General features: G+C 49.8%; 1 protein-coding gene across 2 annotated transcripts in view; it reads left to right on the top strand.

The window, feature by feature from the left end:
- jp (junctophilin) overlaps positions 1 to 13160 on the top strand; it is a 100582-nt gene extending 87422 nt beyond the window's left edge. For both annotated transcript variants that reach the window (XM_089579611.1, XM_089579610.1), the window contains 2 exons: positions 5854 to 6794; positions 8119 to 13160. In XM_089579611.1, the coding sequence (XP_089435737.1) occupies positions 5854 to 6794; positions 8119 to 8205 (1028 nt within the window). In that variant the 3' untranslated portion in view covers positions 8206 to 13160. The remainder of the gene's footprint in view (positions 1 to 5853; positions 6795 to 8118) is intronic.
- Positions 13161 to 23297: the final 10137 nt, after the last annotated feature.

The following is a 23297-nucleotide window of genomic DNA, read 5'->3' as shown; positions in this document are numbered from 1 at the left end:
AAAATGCACAAACAGAGCGTACTTTGTGGGTATACTCCCTTATCGGTGCAAGTTCTACGGTGTAGATTTGGTGAGGGGAGAAAACTGGAATAGTTAGGTCATTTAGCCACAGCATCAGTAGGAGAATCTTCCTCTTCGTTTTCCTGGTTTTTTTTTTTAGGGGGGGGGGGGGGGGTGCTATTTGAATAATGACTTTTCGTTTTTCTGAAGGGTTTGAACGCTTATATAGTTGGCTACAGCTCACTTCATTAAATAAGCGACAGTGCGGCAAAACTGTCACCACAAGAAAATGTTTCTGTAGTCGACTAATTTCGTTTGGTTCGCTTACAGAGCGGACTATAAGTGTCGGGCGGTGCTTCGTTCCATTTTATCTTTTTTTTTGTATGTCTAATTTCCTACAATTTGCTGAAGTTGCTCATTTCGTATGAAGAATTTGGCACGTACGGCTTTATTTTCTGCGAGCATTTCTTTCCAAGCCGTTCTCATTATGTGACCTAAATATTTTCCATTACTACTAATAATGAATAAAGGTGAATAAGAATTAATAGTGAGTAAGGGTTGAGGAGGAGCCTTTGTCCGCTGGCCAAAGACTTGTCTTCGTCTGCTAATAGTTACCGGCAGAAAAGAAAACCTGAAAAAAAAAAGATGGCACAAAGGGAGAGGACAGGACAGGAAAGTTACGTCACGATCCGTGTAACTCGCGGTAAGAGTGACGTCTCGGCGTCGCGCTACACAGTCGTCCGCTTCGGGCCACTTCCCAAAGTGTACACGCGCCGTCCGGCCCGCGCATCATGACGTCACGAGCTCCGTTTTGCCTGAAAGAGGAGCCGCTCCTGGCTGGGCCTCCCCCAGCGGCACCACCGCCGGAGGAACGCCGCAGTCCCACCGTGTGACGCAAGCTGTTTGCTCGCGGCGGCTGGGCGCCACTGGTTCTGTCGATGTTGCCAACAGCGCGTCGCTTAGCGGCGCTGTGCAGTGGAGAGAGTGCGCCGGGGCGCGCTTCTTCTGCAAAGTTTGCCCCGTCAGGCGGAGGTGAAATATCGAATGTTTGTCGCGGCGGCAGGGTGGGCCCCGCGCTGCGCTCTCTTGAGACCGCGAGGCCAGAATCTTTATTACGATGATCATAAATCCGGACAAGAGCTCTCCCTTGTCGTACGTTTCGGCCTCCTTGTCTCCAACTGCGCCGCCTCCTCAGTCCCGTGGAATGGGGGGGGGGGGGGGGGGGTATTTCTGTGGGGACTTCTCGGTTATATCGAGGTTATATGCACGGCGGGCAACGACTTTTGTTCGAAAGTTTGCTAGAGTGCTACCGCACACACGCGCGCAAACACGCCGCGGCAGCCATGAGCGGCGACTCTCCGCCTATCCGCAAATTCCGCCGCGACACCTCGCGGCACGCTCTTGTGGTTAGTTGTTTGCTCGTCGATTCTGTCACGTCAAGTTCCGCAGCGGACGCTCTGTGCTGCAGGAGTCACTTCCGTCGTTTCGCTTGACTTGGCGTGGCTGTGCTGTTGACTGCTACGTTAAGGGTGATCTCCGATTTCGCTGCCACTTTGCGAGAGATGCGTTTGATCGCTTAAACCTGGTATGATGAGCCTCTGTGAACCAGCCTGGAGTTGCAGTCATCCGTAGTTGAAGATACGCCTATTTTTGTTTTTCTCTCCTTTCTGAAGCAGCGAGTATATTATAACGTCCAAAACGTCTGCAAATTGCAGATGTGCCTGCCTTATGAGATTGCGCGAAGACAGAGAAAAAAATAAACACAGGAACGACTAATGCCTCACTCGCAGCTGGTTTACTACTTTCGCATTCACACTGCTCTCTGTGGTAGCAGTATTGTCATTATAGTATTACCGAACCTGCCTTGCACGGACAGAACAGTCACCGGACGCTGGACACGGCGCGTTTTTGCAGTGCTGCACTGGGCGTCTCCAGTAGGTTGCTTTGAGTGGTACTAGACAGCTCACTTGCCATCAGCGTTTCCCTAAATTATTCAGATCGAGAAACTGTGTGTCGACACACACGGGCACATTGGGGCTGGACAGAGATTCTCTTTCACGGTCGGCGCACAGCGGGTTCAGCTGTCAGGATCGGCGCGTTCGCGAGTTGTTTGGCATTGCGTCACAGCGCATCGACGCTATCAGCCCCGGCGAGGCGCATCTGTGTGCGCGCGATCGGCTCCCGACTTGCCTGCGACGTCCCGGCTGCGCCCTCGGTGTCTGCGCTGCACGCGACCAGCGCCAGCTCCGCGCGTCGCCTGAAGTGGCCGCCCGCGGGGGGAATGTTGGCACGCGTTCTCTCGGGCCGGAATGGCTCCCCTTTCTTTCGGGACGCGCCGCGCGCGCCTTTGGCCGCGCCACCTTGCTCCACAGCTAAATCGAGAGTGGCCCAAAGCGGTCGGCCCGCGCGCGACACTCGGAATCGAGGTGACTCTTCACCGGCGCTGGGTGAGTTTTCTCTGCACTTGACCGCATTTTGCGGCAGCGTGCTCGGCAGCCAGCCCCCCGCCGGGGATGATCGGAAGATCGACCCCTCGGCCCCTTGCGGGCAATGGGATAGCGGGCTCCGCAATCTATACGGCGCCTTGGCCGCGACCCTCGGAGAGCACGCTTCGCCTGCTCGCCCTGGCCGCCGGCTGTGCGCTCGACTCCGCGTAGCCCGCCGCTGTGTGCAGCTAGGCCGCCCAGTGCCAGCCGTGCTTGCTCGCATGCGCGCAGTTCTCGCTTTGTGGCGTGGCGCGAGTTGGCCGCCATTTGCTCGACGTATCGGCGGTTGCGTCATTTCTGCGGATCAGTGTCGGCTACGCGAGTTCGCGTTCGGAATAGGTGCTCTGTCATTTTAAATGTTTCGTGAGTGTTTTGCATTAAGCTGTGTCTCGAAGTTGGCACAAACTAATCTCCCCTTCATGCACATAAATGCTGAAAAGAACGAAGGAGATGCAGGTTAAAGTCTCAGTTGACTGTTTACGTCTGCAATTCAATGATGTTAAGGAAAGGTTGATTGATAGTCTTATGCATGAATTGGTTGGTATGCTCCTTGGAGCCGGGCTTTATTCTCTTTTTCCATGAACTTGTACATCCGTAATAGCCACCCGGCCTCACCGTGGTTGCGCCATAATAGCAGCACCCTTAACAGGGCGATAAAGAGGGAAATAACAGTACTTTTCCCCCTGGGCGCCGATCGTCCGTTCTTGCATGTTTTTATTTTGTACGCATACTTTGCGTTAGTTTTAGGCCCTGACGTGTTGATCTTAGGCGTGCAAAAAAAAGGAAAAATAGAAAGAAAACGACTTTCGCGAAATCGAACTTCAGAAGAACTTTTGACACATTTGTTTGTTCTCAAAAGGTGCACCCTCTGTTTTCTTTCGCAATTACGGTGTGTCCGCTTCACGTGCACTGTCAGCGTTCCACCTTGTGACTGGCACACTTCTTTCAGCGTTAAACACCAGTCAATACACCCCGCGCGGTCATCGATGCCGAGCGTCGAAGGCGTTGCAACAAATGAACGGAAAGTTTTCACAAAGAAACAATGTTTTTTCTTCCTCCGCAGTCGAGCGTTTTTTTCTGTCAGCGCCTGGAGTCTCAGGACAGGCGGCGCGGCTGTTTGCGGCGAACACCGAGGTTGCTTGGCAGAGCGCCTATTCCGATTTGGAGAGGCTGCCAACATTATTTTGCCGTCCACCTCCGAGCGAACAAAATGGAAGGAAAGCGTGCATGCCTAATGCGTCCTGGCGTCACACGTTTCTGAGCACTCGACACTATAGGAACTGGCTGGAAACTCTTGTGTCTTCGCTCCAGAGCAGGGCTAGGAGCAACACGAGTTCAAGGTGCTTCAAACTATTCAATACAGATTTTTCTTTTAAAATCCCTATGCAGGTTGATCATACGGCATGGCGGACATTATTTACCTAATAGAGCGCAACGAAAAGAGGAGTAATTAAATGAAGTAAACCGATCAACTTTTTTAATTTTTGGTTTTAGGGCACAAGGTTATATTGAGAAACTGAAGACCTTCGACATGCAATGCGAACCCAGTTTATAAAATTTCTGAATCAGCATCGTGCTTCTAGATATGGAGCGTAAACAATGCGCGTTTGGCAGCTCGCTAAGCTGGTTTTTCCGTGTTACAAGTCGGCAAAATGGCGCCTCTGCGCATGTTGTCGTTATGGGAGTCACGGCAACATCATCTAGGACCTAAAAGACGAAAATAGCGTCTGCGTTTATCCAGGGAACGCCAGTTTCACCAATACGCAACGTGGGAAAACCAACTTGTAGAGAACACGAAAGGGTTTTATTCACGTTCGATATCTCGAAGCCCGGTGCCGGTTCTGGAATTTCGGAAACCGTGCTCGTGTTTGATTTTGATGGCCTTCAGTTTTGCAATTTAACCTCGCGCCCTACAACTAAAACTCAAAATCTAATGAGTTAATTTTAGTTTATTATTATTCTTTTCATTGCACTCTATCAGAAAAATAATGTCCGCCTTCGAGTAAAATAAAGCTACAGACACCGCACCGAAGTATCTTTCATGGCTTTTAAAAGGAAAATCTGCATTGTATAATTTGAAACACCCTGTAAAGCAAACGGGCATAAACACAAGAACTATATCGCACTGAGTTAACGGAATCTGAGTAACGTGTACTGAGCTTGAGACGTCTGAAATCGGCAAATCTATGTCACTTACTTAGAGGTCAGGCTCGGTATGGTAATCTCTTGCGGCCGTCAGCCTGCACGGCAATTAAATTCTTTCCTGCTGAGGTTTAACATCAATCTTTCATTCACGCCTCCATCCTTTTCCGCTTCGGATTTTCGTGAAATCGCCTTGTGGAAGGCGAATCACTAAGGCCGTGGACGTAAAGAGCATAACTTGTCGCTAATGTGAAGGACAGATGTGATTTCGGGGAAAAATGAAGAGAAGGGGCTGTGGTACTCCTTTTACGAATACAGAATAAGGTGCAGAAAACTGAGTCAGACGGGTGACGCGTCGAATGAATAAATATGGCGGTGAAATTGCCTATCATCAGAGTTCCCAAGACAGGCTGGAGAACTTGCGCAATTCTTGATCACTTGGGAGCTTTGGTTATTTTTTCAGCAAGAATGACTTGACCTGAGTCGGCAAAAGTACTCGCACAGTGGGCTAAGCGACATGTAGGCACAGGAAAAAGAGAGAGAGTAAGCCGCATTCATAAAAGCTTCGATTAGAAGCTAAACTATGGAAGGACAGAGAATGCCAACTGCAGGTATTCATATGGATGGCAATATGAACACCGTGGACAGAGTAGCGTTTTGTAAACAAATGTGCAGTAATTTGCAACTTACTTAGGTAAACATAGTTTTACTAAATAATCTACAGTGTGTAAGTCAGTGCATGGTTCTTTTCATGCGCCTGGAGGTACGTAAATAAGGGCAACCAGACACAACACAAAAACGGAGCGGCAAACACCCCTATAATGAGGCCTTGCAGCCAATGACACCTACCGATTGTTATGACGTCGCGGTTAATCTCATTTCACGGAGGCACCTGCCAGCCACCTGCGATGTCATGCCAGGGGATTGACTGCGAGCGACTACACGACAAAAGGTCTACGCCATTGGCTGAAGGGCTTGTTTTGAAAAATGTTTGCCGCTTCTTTCTTGAGTTGTCATCGACTATAGTTGGTTTATTTGATAAGTGCAATTACCACGAGTTCAACTGCCACGATGTGTGGCGCCTCTTCCTCTGAAAAGAGAGCAGATTGGGAATTTCGCATAACTGGCAGTCCAGTAGGGTCGAATCACGGTGGGTCGAATGGGCTCCCATAGAGCGCGTGCCTGGGAGGGGTGGCCTCTGAGCAGCCTCGCTCTCTCTTCGCAGTGGACCTGCTGAAGAAGCTCGCCGAGGTCCCTGACTTGGCCAAGCTCCGCGTGGCTGCGGGCGGGGCGACGCCGCAGCGCAGGCGCTCGCTGTTCCAGCCGACCCGCGCGCAGGAGCTCACGGCGCCGCAGCTGGACGCGGCTCAGCAGCAGCTGCTCAACGCGCTCACCAAGGCGCACCAGCAGAGCAAACCGGGCGGCTCGCGCCAGGGCACGCCGCCCGTGGCCAACGCTAAGCCGGCGCCGCCGCTGCAACCGCCGCCGCAGCAGGCGCCCGTGCAGCACGTGCAAGCCGTGTCGCTGCCACAGCAGTTGCCGCAGCGCATCGACGAGGGCATGCCGCAGGTTCCGGGCGCGCCAGAGCCCCCTCCTCGCACGCCGCACGGCTCGCTGCACGGGCGGCAGACCCAGCGCGACGGCTACTCCTTCCAGCAGGCGATGAACGACCACTTCGAGCAGTACCGGCGCGAGCGGCCGCCGTCGCGCACGCCGCCGCACAAGGCCGACCAGCAGCTGCCGCCGCTGACGGCCATCTACGGCGGCGCCGACTGCACGCCGGACTCTGGCGTCTCCGAGTCCATGGACGGCGACTCGTCGCCCACGCGACTGCCGGGGGGCGGCGGCGGCAGCGGCGGCGGCCGGCGTTCGACGCTGCCCAACATGCCAGCGGACGAGGGCAGCCACCACCGCGCGGCCAGCCTGTACGTGGCAGCGCCCCGGCGCCGGCTGGCCGCGCCGGCGCCCGCCGAGGCGCTGACGCGCAAGAAGAGTCTTCCCAACATCGCCGACGCCGCGGCCGCCGCTGCTGCGCCGGCCTTCATGTCGCGCGAAGAGGTGTCCGTCCTCAGCTCCCAGCGTAGGGACGAGCTGCGCAGGATGCAGGAGCAGGCGCACAGGCTGCGCACCAACCCGCTGCTCTACCTCTTCAATTCCGACGTCAAGGTGCGCAGCCGCTCTTCGCACGAGGTTCACGGGATAGCCGAGGCCGTCTACCTCGCTTTACTCGCCAGCTGTCATGAAGGTCGCTACTTTCCGAATTAGTCGTGAATGCCTCGGATATATGGACAGCTCACTGTACACTCTGAGTGTGACTTGGCAGCCGTGCCCGGATCTTGCTCCGCGCACAAGGACATGGCCGCCTGTGCCACAACAATGTACGCCGTCGCACGTACTACAGCGTCTGACACCTGGTTAACAGGCGGCCATGTCCTGCTACCTCGTTACGCCGTGCGGCGTCTGACGTGCGCGAGTTATTTATCGCGTCGCCTACTCTCCCTGTCGTCAAGGTGCGTCCCAGTCTGCGCAGGGGCCGGGGCTGCCTCCTAATGTGGAACCTTTCTCAAGACCCCCTCCCCCTTTGCATGCTCTCTCTCTCTCTCCGAGAGCGGCCTTGGGCCGCTATGCCCAGGTGAGCGGTTAGCGGGCCCACTTTCAGTTAACTGTCACGCTAAAAAAAAAAAAAAAAAAAAAACGCGCATTTGGTTTTAAACGGGATGGCACTTCAGCTTTCTCCTTAACATCGAAAATAACAGACGCCGTGCGTGACAGTCTCCCATCGGCTAATGCTGCTCTGATTAATTTATCTCAGATGGCTTCTCTATTCATTTCTGTTATTAGTTATTGCTCCTGCGAATGGACAAACTTGATGGCATGGACAAAAATGCCTGTAGCGTCGGAATTCTGTAATGAAAGCACCATTTAACACTCTTCGTGGAGTCACATAAGCGAATTTCTTCGAGAAAGCTCTCCTGCTAGCGTACTATGCTATGATATATCCCTTTTGTTTTTTAAGCTTTGGGCAGTATGCCCGAGTACGTCGTTCGGTATCTTTTCTGTGTAGGTTGCGCCTGCGTATGCAGAAGTAAAAAATAAGGTACTACGATTTTTTTTTCAGACATCGCTTCGATAACATACACCTGGGGATAAGTTTATTGGACGCCGTTATCGCTGATATACGCGTGCGCATGGGAAATCATTTAGCCTTAATGTCCATTTCATGGTTTTATAATCTTCCTACAGCTTCATACAAACAGCGCAGTTAATATTTGAAACGAATCTCAGGGTAAAGGATCTGAGGTGGCAAAACCATCATTTTACTGGATCAAAGACATTGGCCACAGTTTAACGTAAGCTCATAGACGTTCGAGAGGCCTTTTTTTTTTTCTATAAACTAGTGAAATAAACGTAATTTAGGATGCCCTCTTAGACCCGATGTATTTTGAGCTATGCATGGCGTGTGCATCACCGAGCGCCGTTGCTTTTCCAGGATTGGTTCTCGAGGCAGCAGCTGGTGATGCTCGTGCTGTTCATAAACATCAGCCTCGCCATCATGTTCTTCAAGCTGCTGACGTAGCCGTCCCTTGGGAGCAGCTGGACTCGGACCCCCAAGTGTGTCTCCGGCGCGCCGGTCGCGTGGCCCGTGTGCCGGCGCCCGTCAGTCCCCCTGCCCCGGACTCCTGCTCCGTGACCTGCACCGGGTGCATGGACTTCGCCTTGTCAGCCGAGGCACGGGCCTGCGACGGCCGGCAGTGTGCGGGTGGTTGTTCATGTTGCTGGCTGGTTGACGACGACACATAATCTTTCCCTCTCTGCGATGTACCTCACTGTCATGCACCTGTCAGCTTTCTGCTCAATTTCCGAGTTTCGCCAGAGCCGTGCACGGCAACGAGTTCTACGCGCGCCGGCTCCTACACGCGTCCGACGAAGCCCAGCTGGAGACCGAGCACCGGTCGCGTGCATGGCCGGCGCCGGAGAATTATAATCGTCGAGAGGCGAGGGCGAAGAGAAAAGAAAGAGATTCCCACTTCTTCCGGCCGAGCCGTCAGGTTGTATACAAGTGCATCAAGCGGCTTGTTGCCACGTTCTTTCCAGATTTCGCCTCGTAGCTCCATGCGCGGCGCTTGCCCCCATCCGCTCTCTCAGGTGGCCAACGGCTGCTGCGTACTGTTCCCACTCGGCACCGTGGGCCCAGCATCAGCTGGCGCAGTGGACGAAAGACGGAGACAGGTCGCACAACTGCAAAATCAATGACAGCCCCTAGCCTCAGCATGCGCCAACTGGAGCGACCGCGTTCCTCTCTTCCCGTTGACGTGCATTTTTCGCTCCCTTTCCTTACAACGCGTGGTACAGCGTCTTAATGCACAATCGCACCTTCACTGTACCCTGCAGCAGGCACCGATATCATATTTTTACAGCAGGATAGCCGTGTCGAGCTGTTTTCCGCTCTTTGCTGACACTGTTGGAGAATACTGCATTTGGTGTTTCGTACCGCTTTGCTTGCACCGCACCAGCGGTCGGGCATGTTCCATCGTCACCTCTCAGAGATCCCTCCTACGAAGTTGACGTGAACCATACCTTTATTTTCTTTCTCTTCGTACACATACACACCTGCCTGAGCGGAGAAACCGGCTAGTGGCTTCTGTTCGTGCTGTGCACTATATTTATCTTAGAAGTACATATTTCTGGTGATCACGTGTCAAGCGAGTGAATGAGAAGCGTACCTTTAGAAGGTCACGAGCATACGAACACGAGGTGATGTTGTGCCCCGGGTGATACGCATTTTTAAACCGTGCAATCAGGAGTGCACGCAAAACGTAGACGTAGCATTGATAAAAAAAGAAGAAACAGTCTTAGTTGTGCTGTGCGCTCTTTCTACGGGCCTCCCTCTCCGTTATATTTTTCTTTCGGGCTAGACTTTTGCATGTTATAGCTCAAATAAAGCGCATTCACACACATTGTGATGGTTTCGGACAGGCACACTCGTGCCCTATACCGCAGTGTTAGCGTTAGCGCATCGCCATAGGATGCACAGCATGGCGGGCCGTGTTTCACAGAACCGAACGCGTTGGTTCGGGAGCACGCCGCTTTTACGCGCTTCCATCTAGGTGCTCGTTTTATCTCCAGAAGCACGCACGCGAAACGCGTCTTTCCTGTTTCCTTTTTGTGGTGCGTCGTTCAATGGAAAGCTGTCGTTCATTCTTGCCGCGTTCGACTCACCGGGCTCGCGCTCTTCGGAAAGCGTCGTTGGGGTTCTCTGTTCGCATCAGGTGTGCTGTATTCAGGCGATAGGGATTACAGGGCGAAGAAAGGCAACCGAATCTTAGTCTCGCGCCTTCGCAGCATGGGCTCATCCTCGAAGGACTCTCTCGTGCTGCTGGGTGCATCGGCAGGCGAGGCATCTGCAAAAAAAAAAAAGAGGGCCGCAGCGACCAGACGGCCGCGTACACTTCGTTGTGTAGCCTGGAGGATAGGCGTGTTGTCTGCGTTTAACAGGTCGCAGGTTTTCCTTGTGACGTGCCACAGTTGTGGCGACATATCTGTTCTACGCGGCCGCCGTTATCTCAGTCGCTTGTCCAGAAGTAATCAGGAAGGCGGGCAGTAAAGTGGGGTGCTTCGTTTGGCTTGAAGAGCACGTCAGGAGTCGTTAAACGCCCTGCCAAGAGTGAATCTGATCAAGAGAAATATTTTTGGTGTACGGAGGTTGCTCTTTTTTTTGTCGTTTTTTTTTTTCGTCCTCTACGTCCGGTAAAATTGCTAAACCTTGTACGCGTACACCAAAAAAGCACGACGTTAGCGGTCTTCTTTCTTTGGGAACCTCGACAAACGCTACAGTGCTACGTGGCGGCGCTGTGCAGAGCAGGTTTTCAGGACAGCATGTACTGCAGCACCATTAGTGCCTCAATTTCTAGTGGTAGCGATACTGTAGCGTTAGCTCGATTTCGGACCTGTCTCTCTTTGAGCCACCTTCGTTTTTTTTGTGTGTTTAGTGGGTCTACTTTCCAGCTTAAACACAATTCCACACCTAATGAGCGTTCTCGCTCTATTTCTCTTTTCCTTTTTCACCGTTTAATTTTTTTTTATATTTTGTAACGGTGACATACGCTTACAGTTTCTTTTATGGCCTATGTTTCTTTTCGCTTGCTCTGGGAATCAATACTATCCACTGCCGTGGATTGACAGGACACATATGTCACGGTTTGTTTGTAACTGCTTTTTTTATCTTGAAATTTCGCTTTCTTTTGGGATAAGTTTATTTTCACCGCATACATGCGGTTTGGTTTTGTCCTACAGGAAGTTGTGTATTTTTTTTATTGGTAGGAAGAAATTTGCTAGAGTGTATTGAACAATAATGCGGTTTCGTGTCGCACAGATTCTTAATAGGCGCCGAGGAAACTTGTCTAGTCTTATTTATTTTTCTGTTGGTTACTGTAGGATTCAATGAGCACACGTTCTTGTGCTGGCAATCTAGTCATCGGGCTGCGCGTTTACAGTTCAATTGTGTAAAATGTTGACTGCAGCCTGGGGCAGCAAACGTGACTCAAATGCCGGCGTCTTTTCGCGAGGTTCCTGAGAGCTAAATGATAACGGCGCCACCAGATCACGCGCAGTTGTTTCAGGAAGTTTTGCCGCGTGTATCAGAATGATTTTTCAAAGGCCATCTATATTGCCAATGAGCACTCATCATCACCGCCAAGGTTCTGAAGCTGCCAAAAAATAACACGAATAAATTTTTTCACATTATCGGGAAAGTATATTCGAAACTGGCGCTAAGCTGTCGACAGTGAGTAGTGAAATAATCGCGAAACACTCATCGCGTACTCTGTTGACTGATTGATAACACTCACCGATGTATTGGGACAATTTTGCTCAGACTCCACATACAATGTTTCCAGCGCAATACTCGCTGTTATTGGGCGTTAAACCAAACGATTACGAGTACAAGTACTTACGGGTGCCAACCGTAGGCACCTTATCACGGCAAGAGAAATTATAAGTGCTGCCTCACAAACAACATGTTTCTTGTTACACGTTGACGTTTCAAGTTATTGCTGCGAGGCTTTCCACGTAACTGTTACTGTCAATCGCTGACTTGGGCTGTTGCAAGAAATTTATGCATTAGAAGCTTAGATGCTTTTACAAGCGGGTGGTATTAACGCCAACTTCTCATATACACACCACGAAGAAGAGTAGCCACTGTTGTCTAATTATGATTTTTAAAGACGTTGTTATACAGCTGCTTTTAAGTATTTCTAATGATTTAATCATATCGTTTGTTCTTTACATGAAACTGCCTTTTTATTTGCTCCAACCTGAACACTCTACGGCTACCGCAACTGATGAGGTTCGACGGACGCACAAAAGTAGGGCGCGTACGCGCTAATTTCTTTAGCCAGAACAAAGCGTTGCAGGCGGTCCCCGCAGCGTGGCGCTGCACGACCGGCGGCATCGCAACATGTCCCGCCAACGCTTGATTACACGCCGTTGTTTTCTTGGCGTCGTCGCAGATACTTCGCGCGCACATATTTTGAGCAGGTGTCGTACTTTTTCACCACTTACTCGTAACGACGTAAAGCAGCGGGGGAGCGGCGCGGCGAAAACGCAAGCTCTGCCTGGCGGGATCGCGCGCAGCCGTTCCCATATGCGTGTGCACGTACGTTGTTTCAGCCCGGTCACCCTTGCACTGTAAATGGCACGGACGTTGCTGACTATCTACGTGGCAGTTTCCCGTTTTTATGCACTTGCAAGCTCTCGCCCAGGAGACGTCTTACAGGCCGCGGGTCCCGCTTGGCTTTTTGTACGCCAGCTGTGTCTGGTGGCGGCGACCCGAGGCAGAGAACTGCCACGGGGTGGGCAGCCGTTCTGTGTCCTGCGCACAAGCATTTCCTCTTTTTTCTCTCTTGTTGCTCCGCGTGGGCGGTGACGTGAGGTTTCCTTAATGAAATAAATGGTCCTACGGCGCAGTGATATCTCTGTGCTTCGCGTTTCGTGTCTGCTGCATGGGCAACCAGTTTTTTGGGCGGGCGACTATGAGCGTGTCACTTCAGGCCGGACGTACCCAAGCCTTTTGACGTATAGACTTCGGTGGCCGCTGAGTGGCACTTCGGTTAGACTGCTCACCTCAGCGGCAGCGTGGGTACGTGTCTGGAATGACGGGCTTGTGGAATTCGGTTGTGTTCTCTGTTCCTCAGTCTGTATTACTCTGCTCTTCTTGAAGATCTAGAGCCTCCAGAATAAAAAGAAAGAAAAAAAAGCCCTCGTTTTCTATCACGCAGCCTATTTAAATTCCCCAGTCTTTCGTTCTTCTTCCGTGTTTTTTTTTTTTTTGTTCTTGGTGCTAACTATTCATAAAAGTTGGACAACGTTGTTTCCTTTATTTATAATGTTGTGTTCTAATATTTTTTGCGAGCAGCGGTTGTACCTATGCCTCTTGCAGTTTCTCTTTGTTGCCGTTCGTGACCATCCGTTCTTTGCCTTCAAGACACAGAGATGTGACATGAACACATTCTGAAATAAATTCTTTTATAGTGATCTATTACTTTCATGTGTTGATATTTACGCTATTAAGATAGCATTTCTGCAAATTCATCGATGTCTGCAAGTGAAGAAGAGTTGCTTTTATGTATCCTGTCAGTGGCTGGCGTCATGTAAGGCTCGTGAAAACACTGAGCTTCATTTCTTCTTTGGTCTTGGGCAGTTTTCACCATCTCACTGACAGGGTGCATAAAAGTAGCTCTTCTTGTTAAGTACTGTACAGAAGATCCACCATAGGAGGGGCTGCCATCGGGTTGGCAAAGAAATTTTGTTCATGTGGAACCTTTGGGCCGTGGCGAAACATGATAATGCTGAAATTACTTGCCGCCATGTCCATGAGGATGGACGCAGCTTTCATGTTTTCTAAGAAAAATAAAAATATATATATATAAATGACAGTCGATTTGCGTAGTTAGGCCGAGTGCGAATTAGATGCGCGAGCACTTCGGTTTTAACGCGATAGCTCTAAGGCTCCCGTTGTTGCAGAAAATCTGGCGTCGTCGGCTTTGTGAGCGATAAATAGGGTGGCCCAGGCGCTTAACCGCATCGCTTAACCGCTGCACCACTGCACCAGGAGTGTTATGAGGGCTCCCACGTATCTGTGAATGTAAAGTAGCGAATGACCTTCTGCATATAAGGGAATTGACCCATCACATACGCTATCGCGACATACCCTTAAGGCGGAGCTTAAAGGGCAACTGCAGCACTTTTTTGAGAATTTCGCGATATTCAAGGATTCAAATCCATATAGGCTGTAGGTAAAGCATGCCAAGTTTTTTTGCACTAGCATTTAAAATAGTGACGTAATCGACGATTGAATTTTCGCTTCTCCTCAATGCACCAAAAGAGTGCAGGGAAATTCAGCGTGACGTCAAAGAAGGTGCGATTTTAAATTACCGCTGTCGTCAGCCACACCCTGCCCTGACTCGTTAGACGCTGCCAAACAACTCTCGACAGAGTTTGCCTTCGGTGGCGTTGTTTTTTTTTTTTTTTCCATCAAAGCAGGCGTTTGTGCGTTGGAAATGTGCCGATACCTTCGATGACGTCATCATGCGCCCCCACTTGGCATTGTGCGCTGCGGAGAAACTTGAATGGAATCCGGATTTTAATCGGCGATTACTTCACTTTTTCAAGTGCTACCCCAAAAAGACTTCGCATTTTTACCTGCAAGTTTCACACATGCGACCGTCTTAAGCTCACTGATTTCTAAAACCCATGCAGTTTCCCTTTAAGTGTCCCCTCAATTTTTTTCATTATGTAATGGAATTGAAAGACGTTACGAGCAAATAAAAATCTGGTATTGCCTCTTTACCAGGGGCTTATTACCTTTCGGCACTGTCCCCCTAGCGGCGACATACTGACTTCCTCCTCCTACTGGTGCATGCCGCCGTAGAAGAATCAGGGCGGCTGTTGTTTTTCCTGGCCCATCTTACAGCGGGGACCTCACGCCTTCGAATTTCCGGTTGCTTCTCAAAAGTGATGGACCAGCTAAAGAGTACGGCAACGCGCCTGACGCCATAGATCTCTGAGGCTGACAAGTGTGCATATTAAAGTATATAAGTTTTGTTTCGAAACCGCCAGTGCCATTTTATCACAGGGGGAAGACGGAAAAAAAGACCGCATGTACGTTGGAACTCAAAGAAAACCTGCAATTGGCGGCGAAACAAGCGGGCAGCTGAGTTTCGGTATCATGCATTCTGCGTGCCCGCATGGTTTCGTTATGCGCCTCGATTTACAAGGGCGGAGCAGCAGAGGACCTCCAAGTGCCTAAGTGCTCCTCGGACGAAATTCGTGCGACGACACGCAACTGCGACCAGGAAAAAATTGGCAGTGGCTTAGCTGTGCTATGCCAGGATATACGTAACGTGAGGTGAGGGCAAGGTATCCACATCACGGTGGACACCTAAACCAGAAGGAAGGCGCATAACTGCCCTCTTGGAACAGTGGGCACCTCAACCGTGCTTTAAGGTAAGTGGCGGTAGTGACAGGTGTGCGTTGCATGCTTTGGCATTGACAACGTTTCGCCAGAAACGCGGCGCTGAAGCCATAGGCCGTCGGCGTTCGTTGTGTTCATTGGCGTTGGCGTTGACAACGTTTTACACTGCGATCATTTCAAGGAAAGGAAGTGCTCATAATGGCTCCCTGGGTCAGTGGACGCCTGAATCGTGGTTATATGTACGTGGGGTGATGAGAGAGAGATGTGAGCTGCAGGCATTGACAAAGTTGTGCCAGAAACGCGGCGCTGAAGCCGTTGGCCGTCGGCGTTCATTGTGTTCATTGGCGTTGGCGTTGTCAACGTTTTACACTCCGATCATTTTAAGGAAAGGAAGGCGAGCGCGCGCGGCGAGGCACGCCACCTGTGCGTAGTGACGTCACTTGCTCCTCGCGCATGCGCAGTACGGCTCTCCAGGAACCACGCGAAACTGCTCAGCCTCGTCCAGTGTAGCTCACGCTACAAAATAGCTGTGTATAGCTAACGTTCAACGTGCCTTCACGTTAGCAAACGCACCGCTCGGCGTGTTCAGTTCGTCAACGTAACAAGACGCTGGGCTGCATAACCAGCCCTACGAGGACTATTGTTACAGAATTTAAATAAGCCCGCACGTACTAGTCGCTACACATCAGTCGTGACGGTGGCCCGGCGGTGGCCCGGCGGTGACAGCGACGCTGCCCACTCCTCGGCGCTAGGACTTTTTTTGCCAGACTCGCCGCCTCAGCCCTCACAAGCGACGCACGCTGTGGGGGGTGAAGTCGCTGAATGCAGGCCACAGTTCTTTGCGAGAACTTCGTTGTCGGAATCGGGAACGGGATCTATCGTAACGTTGGTGCAAACGTAAACGAAGCGACGACGGCTGATAGAGGCCTTCAAAGTCAAGCCGGCAGTGGTTTGCCTTTCGGCTGCTGCTATATAGGCGGAAACGCAGCGCTCGCCGTCAGCATTCACGGAGTCCTCGTTTCCGTTTCCACCGCTCAACGTCACTCTTGTCCTACTACGTCATCAGAGAGTCTCGAGTTTGAATCGTAGCGGGGGGAAAAAGTTTTCAACTTCGAATCCGAATCTCTTAGCAATAAATGCATCTTTCGCTTCCCTATAATGGCAACAAAACCACAAAATGCCGAACTATCGGATTTTACTAACAATAAAAAATTTTTACAGCGTTGTCCTTAGTGTCCCCTTTAAAGCTGAAGGCGTATCACTCCCATGCAATAAATAAGCAACAAAGAACTATACTGAATTCATCCAAAGCCGTAGCAGCTTCGTGTCATTAAGCAGAATGGACTCTCCCTGCCTTTTCAGAAGAAGTTTTCTTCACAAGTGCACGTGGGTTAAGGATTGCATTGCGCATCGTCCAGGAAAGGAAGTCTCATAAGGATATGAACACAGTGAATAATGCCACAAGACTTCTCACAACAGTGTACTTCTCCTTGCTTGTAACCGCAGCCAGACGGACGCAAGCACAAGCAAAGTTGCTCGTGGAAAACATTCGTTCTTACGTATAGCAGTGTTTCGAGCCTAACCGCATAATTTTGAAGAACAGATTAAGTCCCACTCACACGAATCAGGCAGAGTTTTGTAGCAGCATGACGAAAGACAGTTGAAAACACGTCGTCAACATTTGTGCGTAGCAAGAATGTCTGGACTCGCCTGTTGAAGTAGCTAGTGAATCTCAGCAGCCGCCATAAGCATTTTGGCAAATCGCTGAAAAGGTTGGTTTGGTTTATGGGGTTTAACGTCCCAAAGCGACTAAGGCTATGAGAGACGCCGTAGTGGAGGGCTCCGAAAATATCGACCACCTGGGGTTCTTTAACCCTTTGAGGGTCGAATTATTTTGAAGAAAACTTTCCCAGGTGGTCAAATTACTTTAATGCGGATCTTGAATCTACAAAATGTATATAATCGAGAATAAATAGTAAAAAAAAAAAAATTAGGAACAGTACTTTGGTGACAGCATCACTCACAACTGGAAAATGTTCAATAGAATAGAATAGCAACGGTGATAAGCAAGCTAAGAGCAGCACCAATAAAGATAGAAATCAACTTTCGCCGCCTCTGCAAAACAGTGCCCACAAAGAGAAAACACGTTTCGCGCGACTCCGTTGCGATCCCGCGGCGGAATCGAAACCGCGTAGGCGCGTTGCCACAGAGGGCGAGAATACCTCGCGAGCAACGGTGATAAGCAAGCTAAGAGCAGCGCCAATAAAGATAGAAATCAACTTCGGCAGCCCCTGCAAGATAGTGCTGACAAAAAGAAACTCAAATTTCGCGCGACTCCGTTGCGATCACGCGGCGAAACCAAAACTACAAAAGGGGTGTTGCCGCCATGGTTGCCGCAGTCTGTGCCGCCGCGCTAAAGCTAGACATAAGTTCTGCTTATCTCCGTAAGAAGACAGCACAAAATTCAAACACTTCTTGTAAGTCCTAATAGGTGGCAGCACCCCCCAGTGAGCACGCATTGTTCTTTTGGCGAAAAATTTCAAACGGAAGATCGAAACCGTACCCGTACGGCAAAGACCTTGCGGGAGAGAAAACCGCCGCCGTACATATACGGCAAAAACCTTCAAAGGGTTAACGCCAGGTGGTCGAAATTTCCGGAGCCCTCCACTACGGCGTCTCTCATAGCCTTAGTCGCTTTGGGACGTTAAACCCCATAAACCAAACCAACCTTTTCAGCGATTTGCCAAAATGCTTATGGCGGCTGCTGAGATTCACTAGCTGCTTCAACAGGCGAATCCAGAAATTCTTCACCAGATGCTGCCGTATATCTTTATTTACAGTTATCGCAATGGACAACGATAGAGCACTTTCCAGTCGTTTCAATCACAATACACTAGACGCAGTTACTTCGTCTCCAGTCGCTGCAAATGGCACAGTCTTAACTGAAACGAATCGCAATGGCAGTGCATGGCGCTATGGAAGTAGGCGGCCAGTGAACGGTGTGTATTTTATTGCTTACGGGAGCGCCAAACCTCTCTCGTGGGCTTCGGGAAACATGCCACCTCATGTGACGTGCAGCGAACTAGCATCGAGCTCTTTTAAAGCCTGTGCGCACGTCCATCGTACAAAGCGTGTCCTACGAGATCGTGGAAGATCAAACTGCAAGACAGTCCATCTCATGACTTACAGCACTGTGGAACTTGCAGACCTCCCAAACAATTGGGAGAATAAGCAGGTCTTAAAGTGTTCTTGCATTCATAATTCTTGCAATTCTTGTCGGCTGCCCGCGGCGTATTCTGACACGGTCGTCTTGTAAAAAGTTTTAGCGCAGACAGACACAGTCTACGAGAAAGACGACACACACGGGAAAATAAGATGCGGTCGGGAAAATAAATAAAACAACGCTGTTTTCAATAATAAGGAACATTAGCGCGAATGTTGCGGTTTTTCATCAAGGGCACCGACGCACACTGCACAACATGGTGGGCGCGGTAATAGCAGCGTTAGAAATCTGCGTTAGTACCAAAGCAGCGATGCCACGTGAGAGCGCGTTTGTTGTTAACCATCCTTGTTGCGTGCCTTGATGCAATGGAGATAAGTGTTCACTGCATATCAAAGCGACCCTAAGGAACGAGTCCCCTGTGGTTCTACTCGTATTTAGTGAACGCCATTACTGCGAAAACCGCCGCAGCTCCGTCCCACAGTCTTCCTTAGGAATACAGTTATGTCCGCAAAAATTCCTCCTAATGATGCCGAAGCATTAGTCTGAAACATATATAAACACTGTCGCTAGTAAGAAACTATTTTACATTGTTATAATTCTTGAACAAAAACAGTCTTGAAATATTAAAGTCAAGTCACTTAAATTTTCCCTTTATTTCCACACACAGAAGCCTAGCAACGTCTCTATAATCCGACTGCGCTTGTCATGGTGCTACAATCAAGAATACTTTCAAACTGGCGCAATATTGTCAGTGACGTCAACGCAAAGACGTCTCCTCTGCACGCTTCATAACCTTGGCAACGCTGCGAGAACTACTGAGATGGAGTATATAGTGGCACATAGCCACCGCCGACCACAGGCGTTGACCCCTCGTCGGAAATATGAACCGTTCGGTTTCAGCAGGCACGCTAAAAGAAGTATAACAGACGCAAAACAAAAAAGTACAAGGATGATAAAAACAAACCGCTACAGGAAGCTCCCTCCGACATTTTATTTTTCTCGTGGCCTCACTGAAGTTTTGTGCTGCTGCATGTAACTATTTATCCTCAACCTAACTACTGTACATAAACTAATGTACAGCATAATGTACAACACCAGTTACATGTACTGATTGGTGGCAGTGCAACAAACAGATGACAGTCGACCAGGTGGTATGCAGAGATGTTTCTTGTCGTCATTCTTTTCTGCCCCAGTGAGGCGAAAACACGGAGAAAAATTTACGCTCATGGTTTACTCATTATTTCTAGGTTAAACAAATACTGCTCGATCGCGGAAAATGAAAATTTACGGCAAAGCATTGAAAGAGCAAATAGCGGTAACTGATTACGCGACGATAAAAAGCTAGGCAATTCCTACTTTAACGTTAACAAAAAAGCAAAAATATCTTTTAACGTTGATTCTCACGCTTTTTTTTTCCTGAATATTGAACCACGGAAACTTCAAATTTTTTTAGGAAAGTGTTGTAGTAAATGACCTGTTGAATGATTTAAGCAGATCACCATGACCATCTGCGAAGCCAGTGTACTTGAAGTGCGCAGGCAGGGTTATGTGATAGACGGAAAATTTGCACCGCAAGAGACTCCTCATCGCAAGACGTGCAGCACACGGCGTAGTTCTCGTTCAGTGTAGCGGCTAATGGCGCGGTTTTACGAAAAGGAGGAAGAAAAGAAGAGACAGAAAGTTTTTACATTACACTGAACATTCATAGAGAAGTGATAGGGAGAGTTATACCACCCCCACCCAGAGGCTTAGATGGGCCATGCCCACTTTGGTAACGTAACGACACAGGGAACCCCGTAAAGTGCCCCCATATATTCCCCGGCTCATCTGGAGAGCACTGTCTTCTGCCAGCAAGTCAACGTCGGAGCTGGCAGTTAGAAAGTACCTGACACCGCGATCCCAGTGAAAAAAAAAAAAGTAAAGCAAGGGCGTATCTACCCAATATCTACCAATATACAAATACACCCATACCCATATCTACCTAGTTCTCTACCCTGCACAGTACACTGGTACAGGAAAAGGCAGTATGCTCAAGGCACACAAGGAAATCAAACGTGGAAAAAAAATGCGTTGAAATGTGGTGCGAAAGGGGATGAGATAATACAGTCGGTCTAAGAAAGCGTGGCAACGCTTCGTCGTCTTTCCCTGCAATGACGGACATCGCCAGCGAGGCAGCAAACCTCCACGATGCTGCCGCGCAGCGAAAGGAAGACGAAGGTTCGAAGGTGCCACGGACGATGTGTGCGAACACTGTCACCGCGCGCGCGCCCCTCGAGGCTATGCAGGTGCAACATAGCAGGAACGAGGCTTTCAGAAGCCGCGTGTGTCCACAGTCATGGTGCGGAAGAAGCAACTGGACCGTGTAAAGAAGCGGTCGCGCTGGAAGGCCGACGATGAGGAACCGAAGTGGGACTCGACCCTCTGCCACGCCCTGGACGCCCTGCAGACCATCGTGCAGAGCGCCAACGACCGCGCCAAGGCAGCCTTACTCAAGGAACTGGTGCGTGGTCTTTGTGTTGTGCTGGGCTTCTTTCTTTCTTTTTTTTTGGCACAGCAGGGAATCTAGGAGGAGAAATCGTAGGTTGAAATTTTACTTTTGTTGTGTCGTATGGAATCTGGCAATAGTTTCCCAAGACGCAGGCCTCATCACATTTGCCTATAATGCATAGAAAGGTACCCAGGGGCTCACGAGAAGAAATGAAACATAGGCGAGAATGCGCACTTGAAGGCCATGCATACTGCAGCAAATAGCTAACTCCATATTTTGTGTGCGTGTGTGTGCTAGCTTGCGAATATACAAAGGAAATGGCGAAAGGTATATTCCAGGCAGGCGTTAGAGATACTAGCATAGCGTGCATGATGCACAATTTGTCTCGTATTTGAGGCGTACTTAGTAGTTCCCACCCGGTACTGTAGCGATTCTGACTGGCAGAAGCGTCCCCCGGTTCGGTACCTGGCTCTAAACGGCGAGAAACGCTTGGATAAAGTGCCACCTGCTCTGACAGACAACAGATTTCTGTGTCGAGAAGCCAGAATTATGTTTCCAGTAGCACTGCAGTCTGGTGGGCTGTCGTTCTCCTCAGAGCGGAATCGAAATGTCGTAGAACAGTTCAGACGTACAGACGTACAGGCGTACAGTAATTCAGGCGGCGTAGTTAACTTTCTATGTGCTCCCACCGCGCGCAAAAAAAAAAAAACGCACTGGCTAATAAATTTGCTTTATCATTAGACAGACCGCGATGCGAACTATAGCAGGCGGGGCGGGTTTTTTAGGGTTTTCACGTGAGGCGAGATGTCATATGGCACTAAACTGCGCTCGGCGAGACTCCTATACGAGCCAGCCCTGCATCCCACTGCCTATCGGACCTACACTATCGCTCTGACGTTACGTTTAATATTGGTCGTGGCCTCGTTCAATTAAAGCATAACCGAAGCAAATCTAGAGGAGGTGTTACAAGTTTCATTCCCTAAAGATGTTTACATAGGTTCCCTTTTGCTGCTTCCTGTAGCTGCTGTAGCGATTTTCCGCACATTCATTGTAGAGAGCACTATCTCGCCATCCTCAGTGGTATTAGCATAGAGTTGTGTCCAAAATTAGAATATTACCATTGACCGGCGGCTACCTTGCATAACTGAGAAGAGATGGCGTTAACGAGCGCATCGACCTCTACAGTTCTCGCTAAGCCAAGGGGCAGGACGGAAGGACTGCAAGTTACTTGAATTACCTACATTTTCTAATAAACCTTCACACATGAATTGCGGTCATAAGCCAACAAACGACTCCATCAGCATTCTTTTTTTTCTCATCTCGCGGTAATAATAAACCGTTTATACCTCGCAGTACAAGAGGTCGCCATTACTGGCTGCAGCCTACTGCGGGCACCGACCATCAGTGGAAGCGTTACTCAAGGCCGGAAACGATCTAAACGTCACCGCCCGGGTGAGTGTTGTCTGCTCAATTCAAAAGCGCGAATGCAGCATAAAACAGACGCGCCTCATAGCAAAGCAAGTGGCTACATGAGCGCTTTTCGCCTGCAAGAAAAAGATTTTGCTGTTTTTTCTTGCTTTCTTTTCTTACCTTGCACCATTGTGCCTTCCGCACAAGGGTCCCTGATTGCTTGCCTTTCGAGTCGTAGCCAGCGTGCCATTCACTTTATTTTCGTGGCGCGTTCATAGTGGCTCCTGATCACCAGTGTCACCGGTAATCACGCATTCTTGCTACGGAAACATTAAATGCCTGACGACAGTACAACATGGGGCACCCAGGCTTGCATGGTAGCAAAACATTCTAATGTAGGCCACGGGTCTTACTCCTGTCCGCCTCTCTTGTGTTCAGCTGACGTCAGCCGCAAAAGCAGTCGCATATGACAAGAAGAAAATGGAGTGAGTGGTCGGAGGGTTTATAAGGGACAGTGAAAGGGCTCACTGGCTAATTCAGTCGCTCATGACTACTTAAATGCGGCGGCTGCGGTCACTATCACTAATTTAGACAACCTACCTAACGTTGTACTGACCCCTTCTTTGCTTTCTTTTCTTCGTGCGAGGCGTTTGAATATATCTTTTTAAAAAGTTTGCTACGTTCGCCCTGGAGTGTAGCCTGACTCGCAAAAAAAATATGAACATGGCATGGTAGCTTGCAGCATGACTTAAATGCGTTTCATTCTTGTTCGAAGGACGGCAGCACTCCTGTAATGCTGGCCATAAGTCAAGGCCACACGGACATCGCTTTGAAGCTACTGGAGGTGAACGCCGACGTAACCGTCGTCAACCAGGCAAGCATCGCCTACCAGGCAACCAGGCAACGTAATAGCGAAAGCAGGGCGAAAACATTTCTTCTTTGCGTGCTGAGTTGAGCAAAGCGAACTTTGGCACTAGGACACTGGAAGTAACCTCTTGTGTTAGACTTTAGAGCCGTTTAATCATGTTTTGCGCATGGCAGATTCATCACAGAGCCCCAGAACAGCAAGTTTGGCGT

Source organism: Amblyomma mixtum, chromosome 3, assembly GCF_055824585.1.
Source record: "Amblyomma mixtum isolate Tamu chromosome 3, ASM5582458v1, whole genome shotgun sequence".
NCBI classification, from domain to species: Eukaryota; Metazoa; Arthropoda; class Arachnida; order Ixodida; family Ixodidae; genus Amblyomma; species Amblyomma mixtum.
The sequence above is the reverse complement of the archived record's forward strand: the minus strand, read 5'-3'. Positions and strand labels throughout refer to the sequence as shown.